Here is an 8316-nt window from a genome sequence, read left to right as displayed (position 1 = left end):
TCTCATCTGGCTCTCCAGCTGCAGTTTTAACTCTGAGTTATAATACGGTGCAGGGAGTTTCCTAGCTCCCAGTCACGTACAAAACACCGCTGAAATGTGACTGACCTCAGTTTACTCAGTCAGCCACCAGCTGAGGTTGCATCTTCATCTGCAGTTTCTCCCCCTTTCATCAGTTTCACTTACTACCAGCCTCTGAAATCTAGAATGCTGTTCTTGCATCACTACAGCTCTGGGGTGCAAAGACTGGACGTCCCAAGTTATCTGGAGAAGCATCTGCCCCGTTCAAGGCTTTAAGTGTCAAACCACACAAGTTTTAATAAATGCAATTTAAGAACCTTCCCTTTATACAGCTTTATTCATCTTTGGATTTCACAACTGAGATTTGTTTCTATACAGGAAAAATTGAACTAATTTTTTTACAAAGAAGATTTACATTCTAGAAGTACACTCATCTTTACCCTGTAAGACTGTTTTCAAATATTTCAATTTCTACACTTTGAAAAGAAATGTTAAATGACATGTGAGAAATTTTAAACAGCTTCAAATTAATCTACAGCTCTGTGATGTATTTAGAGAGACCTTTTTCAGAAGAAACACAGAGTTCTGGAAACAGATTGCTTTTGAAAAGTAGAATTAAAACCAAGTTAATTAGTGCTCTGCAAAGATAAATTTACACAACTGATGCATTAACAAAACATGTAGTAAAACACATTAAACAATCTCATCAGAAGCTTCCTCGTGAAATTACGGTGAATTGCTACTATTTGTTACAAATAACATTTATTATGGGGTAACACAAACAGGTGCACTCTGAAGTGGATTTCTTCCACAGCTGTAACAAACTAAGTACACATGGAGAGCAAAATGCAGCATCTTAAAGCCAATCTTAGCATGTTAAAGTTTTTAATCAAATATGAAATCCACAGATCTAAAAAAACAAACAAAAAAACCACCAATTTCCTCAAGAAGGATAAATTGACATTAAAAATAATTACCTGGTTTTGTTGCTTGTGTTTGTTTTGTTTAAATCATGTCCTAGAAAACAAAATGCCATTGCTGATTGCATAGAACTCATCTGGGTGAAATACCTTGCAGTGTAGAGTATTACAGTATTATGGTTCTACGTAATTAAAATTAAAAACCCAATAGCTTTCCATCCATGAACTGCAACTCCAGCAAATCCGGTGAATATAGGGAGCCTAAGGCTTGCTCTCCTCTTAAAAATATTTGACCGTGCTTATTCCATGCTGTATACAATTTTAATCTCTGACTTTATCATGTGCCAGCACAGCCTTTAGAGCACCTTTGAGCTTTTTGATGTAGCTGAAGTACTAAGTGAGCTTCAGCTACAGTTCTCTAAGCAGCCATAACTAAAACACAGAGTATAGACAAGTTTTGCAACTTCCCTATAGGCATAAGCTCTCTCTCAAAAAACTCGTCTTTCAAACTCAGTTAGGTGGGGTGGCATTGTTTTTCATTTCTGGTTTACTGCTGTGAGCTTCCCCCTTCTTAAAAACAAACAAAACACTACTGACCTTGACTATTCAGTGTACAGAGACTATTGTGAAAGGTTTGAAAAGAGAAAATCAAAGGTAAATGTTCAAAATCTCCCTCAATTGCAAACCACTAAAAAAACAAGGAAAAAGAGCCAATGTTTATATGAATATTTCTATGTGACAAAGTAAAGTTGCTACAAGGAAACTGTAGACTTCACAGTATCACATCACGTTTATTCTCTAAGTACAGGCGGACATTACCAAAATGCCATTCTCTTAGCAGCTTTCAGACAAAACACATGACCTATGGAACAAAACTAAACTAACTTGCACTCCTCAAAGTACTGTAAACACGCTTTTGATGAAGCACTGCACACCTCTATTACTTTGTAGTATTTACAACAGAACCACGCCATTTTCAGAATTACTGGATTCAAACAGTACATTTTAAGTGCAATTTTCTCAATGTAAAAAACAAATTTAATTTACTACCATTCAAGAAGGTTTGGGGGGGGGGGTTGGTTCGTTTTAAGGAAAGATACAAACTCTAATGGGCCCCATTGTCTTTTCCATTGTTTAACTGCTCTGTGCTGTACTACAAGCACAGACATGACAGCAGTAGCTCAGTTACTCCTGTCAAAGAGGAGGGAATCATCAAACAGTTACATTTTACAATAATATTTAGCAAGATCAAAACTCACGAACAAGTACTGCATATATTGCTGAAGTATGGTGCACAACCAGATAGATAAAGGGCAACAGGCACCTTTGTACCAGTAACAATCTGCGTGTGATTCTTCCTAGATGCAACTCACCAACTGTACACCTCAGAACTAACCACTGATAACAGGAGACCCTAGAGGAACTGGAATAGTCTGAAGTTTTTGTAACCTCTTTGAAATGTCACCTTTACAATTCGGAACAAAGAAAACCAGACCAGATTAAGAACAAGCTGGTACTGCCAAGGCTGCAGTTCTCCTAACAAGATGTCTGTCAGTTCTAAAGATTTTTAATTTTCAGTTTCATCAGAGCTGTTGATTTAGTTTGTCACTGAAGACACCCATGAATTATGCAGTCAGGTTTTTTGGTCTTGTACTTTATGCAGACCGTTAGCTACAACTGAAACAGAGGAAATTCAGAGAGAAAATCTTCCATAAAGGCAAAGTGAGAAGCCCACCGGAAATTGCAATGTACACAAGCCACGTCATGACAGAAGTTAGTTTGTGACTGAACACAAGAAAGGTTGACCTTAAGTTTGTTTTTGAACTTTAAAGGTTTCTCTCAAACTGCAAACAGCACACTGGCTCTAAGCTATAAGGTTATTAGTAAGTACTTGGCCATCATTCTTGGGGACCTATGGATTAGAGAATTCTTGAAATTTGGGTTTCTTCACTGAAAAAAAAATCTTTTAAATGTAATAACTGTTTAATAAGCTGTAGCTCAACAGTTCAGATTTATCTTCCAACAAACTTTAAAATGTAAGGGTTTAAAACACTTAAAAGCACAGTACTGGTAATGCCACCAACAGTAAGGGCTGTTTGAAATCCTAAATGAGAAAATCCACTCAGTAGGGTCTTGCATTTTAGAAGCTTTACGCACATTTAACCATCACCATGGCTAAGTATTTCTGTAAGTATTTCTATTTAAACAAGTTCCTTTTTCTTTTTTTCCCCCGAGTCCGCAAAAAAAATCCTTTAAAGATGAATGTGTTTGAAAATACTCAATATATTTTTTTAAATCATTCCTTATTACCAAACTCAGTTGTGTCCAAGCAGCTTTTTTTTTTTTTGAAGAAAAGTGAGACTTTTATAAACCTCTCCAAGTGAAGCGTTTAACTCTACAGAACAGTGTTACAAGGCCCGCTGAGCCACTCCTATAGCAGCAGCATCGTGCTGCTGTGAACCAAGGTGACCGTAATACAGGGCTACGTGCAGTCAGGGCTTCTCATGGTGCTGCCAAAGGGACAGGTGACGCTACTGCAGGCTGCCAGAGGCGTCAGCAGCTGCGGCGGTTCTGGCGTCTCCCCGCGCAGCCTGACAGCCTGGTGTACGTACGGTTCCTCCTACAAAGCCAGCTCAGGCTGGCTTTGTGCAGAGAACCAAATTCACCAGTGGGTACATATAACACATTTTGCTTTAGGGGGAAAAAGGTATATATATTATATATTTTTATATTAAGCTCTTTAATAAAAGATTAAAACTCAAGAGTCTACTTTATATGAGTATATACTGTTAAGATAACAGAGCAACAACTTGTTCTTGCTCAAGATCACTAATGAGTTGCACTGCTCTGTGCTAAACTTCTACAAATTAGCAGCATCATATCTCACCATTTCTAAACTGTCTTTATAGCAGGTATACCATATGCAACTTTCTTTGAAGAGATGCTAATAAGGTACCTCCTGGTAAACATAGTCAAGTGCATTACATATACAACTTTTTGCACCAGTTACTGTAACAACTTAAAACCAGATGCAAAACCAGTCAAATACTTCTAAGAAGTACTAATTCTAATGACTCTTCACAGCCTGTTCAAACTCTAAAACTTGTTTATCTCCTTCACTTGGTGCTAACCTTGAACGAATATTCCAGCTTTTCCCAAAGTTAATGTTGTTCTGCATTTTCCAACTCACAACTATGACCACAAATACATTTTTACACTTGTTTTACTTTCTCATCCGCTTCACATGAATATGACTTTTTACAAAAGATGAACAAAATTACAAGCTTTACAGAAAAGCAAAAGGAAATACTAGTGTCTATAAAATACTTAAAACATACATACTTAGTTCCAGCAGCAGTCCTTTATACAGACAGCATATATATTAACCGTAAGTAGACTTAACATGGATGTGTGGTCAAACAAGTTGCTTGCCGCTGATGGCCATCTAGTGCGTCCTCTGGGGCCCTTAAGATCTGAGTGGTCCTTTGCACAGCAGCTACTCCACCGTGTAACAGCCCAGCATGCAGTTGCCTGCTTCTGCTGTCATCAGCTATTACGGAGAACAGCAGGATTTGGGATCAGCGTAAGGAAATGTTGGAGCGCTTTCAGCGTACAGAGAATGGGACTGTGAATTCCAGTGGACAAGCAAGAAAGTCAACCTGAGGCTTGGTGTTTCCCTAAGAGCAACAGCAGCTGCTCTGGGACAGCTACAGTCCAGCACTTCAGTATCCTTCAACCATACAAGACAAAGGTCAAAACATTTTCCGTTTGTTCTGATCAACGTGAACTGACCTATCTCCATTGATTATTGTGCCCTAAGACCTACATCAACAAGTATCGAAGTTATGGTCACAGGTATTGCTATTCATGCTATCTATATATAATGTAACCCCAACCGTCTCTTTTACAGAATTTAACAGCTCAATCTAGTGGTTAAGTAAGCCAAGTCTAAGTGCCGTTTTGCCAGCTAAGGTTTTTAACATCTAAATAATCAGTGGTGCAATAGAAATCCCCTCCAATGCAGTGTGCTCAATTTGAACTTACACGGTAACGCAAATAATTTATCCTTTTCTCCAGCACTGTATATATTTATTGCTATACATTTCATTTTGCTCGCATTTTCAAACATCTTTGCATTTTGGTATGCTTTAAATATGTTCATATTTTTACAATTTTTTGGCTGCTGTAATTCTCAGACCTATTAAAGAAAACATAAGTAGCATGAATGGGAGCAGTGCAATGAGCAATATACACCTATATAGTTTTCCTTTAGAAGAAAATACCCACTAATGCTGTGTTTAAAATTGTCCCTATTTAGAGAAGTAAAAACAGCAGTCCACTGAAAAACAAAAATAAAAATATGCAAACTAGGTGTTCCTATACATAATGATGAGGAACCAAAGCTTTGAAGGTCTCAGTGCTTCTTTATTCACAAAGTATTAGCTAGCTTCTGTCCAAGAATCTCAATGCGCCAAATCAGTATGACTGACACTCAGAGCTCTCGAGTCTGTCAGACAATTATTTCGTTCCTGTGTGAAGGAGGGGAAAACACAAAAAAACAAATTATGCAGATGCCCAGATAGTTCAAGCAAATAAACAAAATTACTAACTTTTAACAAACAGGAAGAAACAAAAGGAACTAGACAGAACTGGCCTTGTTTATGTTGCGTTGATGGACTTCCTTATTCTAACAAACATCTTTTCCCCCAATTTTCAACTACAATACTGAAATGGACCTACTGAGATCAATATACACCCTCTAAAACCCTAGCCTAAGTCTTACTCGAAGCATAAACACCCATCTGTGGGAACCACCGCAAGTGTCTATAGTAAGTAAACTAGAGAAGTTCACAAGTCGATACCTCGTTTTAATACTGCATGTCCACACAAAGATAAATAACTCATCTGGAAGGAGCATCACTTACATACTAAGAACTCTAGGGCATGACATTATGAAACCTTAGACTGTTGCTACAAAGAATTATGCTTTACCCTGATGGATTTTTTTTATTTTTTTTCTGGCTAAAGTTCACTCTAAGCAAAGATTACCATACGTTTCACACCACAGAAACCCCTGTAGTACATTCATTAGAGATAATACTGTTAAACCTTTATGCCACTCAACAGCAATATGAGAGTCACACAATTTGGGCTTATTTGCTGCTTTGGGACAAATAGTGAGGAAGATCCTCATGTGCAGTTTCATTAGTACTGAAGAAGTTATATCTCCCTAAAATTAGTTGCAGTTACTGTGTTAGTAAAATGCACAACACTGTTTAGAACATGGAACATTGCTAGCATAAATGACAATATGGGAAACACTGACTTATTAGGCAAAAACAAGAAATGGGAAGTAGCGATCGGGCACACCATATAGTTAGGCAAGATAAGCTTATTTTAGCTGAAGCAAAAACTTAGCAGGCATATTTTAGAGACTATTCCTCTACAACCTCAGCAACAACTGAAGTAACATTTAAGGAAATCTGAAAATGTACAACAGTTAAGGTGATGGGGCCCTTTTCAATAAAGATGCTTAAGAAAAAACACTTTAGTAACTGAGCTTTACTAGTTCTTGTTGTTTTTTATTTTTAAAGCAGTGTTTACACGGACGTAAGATTTCAGAAGTTTCATATCCATCTTAATAGTTAGACAGTCCAAAGCCAGAGACTGCTTGATATCATGAAAACTAATGGTCTTTACTAATCTAAGCACTTGCTTAAAATTAAGATTAATTCACGAAAGTGTTAAAGCATATGTTCAAGGCATCATTTAGTAAACATCTTACTGAATTAGGATCTCGCCAATCACTGTTATTTCATTATTTATCATACTTTTTTTTTTTAAATCCCAAACCCTACCAATAATATCTATTTTTGTAAGAATATTGTAGGGCTTCTTACTTGAAAATGATCTTCAGTAGCCTTGCCACCCATGTTAAGAACATTCAGAGAACTGGCACGCTTCATGCTGCAACCAGGACAGTGAACATGCAAGGATAAACTGATCAGAATAGCTGAAAACTAACAGCTCTAAGAACACACGTACAACAATCACCAATGCACAGTTAAGGGAGTTTTAACAATGCCCCCAAACTGATCGGAGGAATACCCCTTAAGATAATTATACAAATTAAAATATTTATTATATTCAGTTCTAAATTACATCTAAAACCAATTACAAGCTCCTCAGAACTTAAACACTTCAGGCAATTGATTTAATTGCAACTAAAAATGAAATCTCAATTTTTAAAGCACATCAAATTAATACATTGAGTTAACATTAATTTTTAATTAGCTAATCCTCATTTTCATTTTTATGCAGCTTCTTATAAGAGCATCGAAGCATTCAGACAGTTTAGGCAAAAGTGGTGAAACAAATTTGTCATGTAGGCAGTATTTAACTTGGAAAAAGCTAAAACAAACATTAGTTTAGTACTTTCTGCCTCGTCTATATAAATGTCCAAAATCTGTTAATCTGTTATTTCAAAAAAAAAATTTAAAAATATTTTATCTTAAGCATTTCAAGGTGAAGGGAAATAAGATGGTTGCTGCTTTTATATTTGGTCGTGCTGGCTTTACAGTGCTTCGAGCAGTGGTAACAACCCTAGAATACTGTACTGAAGGTAATGGATGAGGAAAAAAACTTTAAATGTAATCACCTACACAGGAACTACTGACAGTCAAAATATCACTGCATCACCAGTAATATCTACTGGTGTTTGAGTTAAGGATTAATAATTTGTCTCCATTTCTAAAACATAAACAACATCTAACAATAATATTTTAAAGTGTGTGTAATGAAATTCAAGGTTAGTCTGAAGCTTCAGATCATCCCAGTGACTACAACATCAAGGTCCGACATCCTTAATCCCAAAGCATCTGTGCGTTACTCAGAACGCCCTAGGTTTGCCTTGATTTTTGATTAGCTATTTAATGAGTTAAGAACTGCTCAATGAGATCTTGGAATATACATTGGTGAACTATTGACAACAAAACGAGGCACGAAGCCTGCAGTGTTACCTACAGCTGTACCAAGTCCACGCAAAGTTTCCTTCCGATGCCTTCCGACAACATGGAAAGGTTTATCCACACAGATCACATTAGGCACTAACCAGCTTTTCTTTCTACTGAAGCAAGACTTCTAACAAAGTCAAGCATGCGTTTTAAGTGCTTTCATAAAGCAAAGGCTAAGCAGAAAAACAAACCAAATCGCTAATGAACACAGGCAACAGCTGCTATGCAACACAGGCCTTCTGTTTTTTTCCTAGCATTGGATTTGAACGTTTCAAAAGCCAGAATGCACACAATTTAAAATATTTGACATGAGTGTTAGCAACAACAAAGCAAAGACTCATGCATAGTATACACCTCTCATTTAT

At 36.9% G+C, this 8316-nt stretch overlaps 1 protein-coding gene across 5 annotated transcripts in view; it reads right to left on the bottom strand.

The window, feature by feature from the left end:
* Positions 1-339: 339 nt before the first annotated feature.
* KLC1 (kinesin light chain 1) overlaps positions 340-8316 on the bottom strand; it is a 50433-nt gene continuing 42456 nt past the window's right edge. For 2 of the 5 annotated variants that reach the window (XM_083837346.1, XM_083837347.1), the window contains exons 15-16: positions 6839-6905; positions 4144-5467 (exon numbers count right to left, since the gene is read on the bottom strand). In XM_083837346.1, the coding sequence (XP_083693472.1) occupies positions 5402-5467; positions 6839-6905 (133 nt within the window). In that variant the 3' untranslated portion in view covers positions 4144-5401. Of the gene's footprint in view, positions 5468-6838; positions 6906-8316 lie in introns of all 5 variants that reach the window. The other 3 variants (XM_083837349.1, XM_083837350.1, XM_083837348.1) reach the window with 2 other exon arrangements.

Source organism: Anser anser (assembly GCF_964211835.1).
Source record: "Anser anser genome assembly, chromosome: 5".
In the NCBI taxonomy this organism is placed as follows: Eukaryota; Metazoa; Chordata; class Aves; order Anseriformes; family Anatidae; genus Anser; species Anser anser.
Note: the sequence above shows the minus strand (reverse complement) of the source record. Positions and strands in the feature narration are given on the sequence as shown.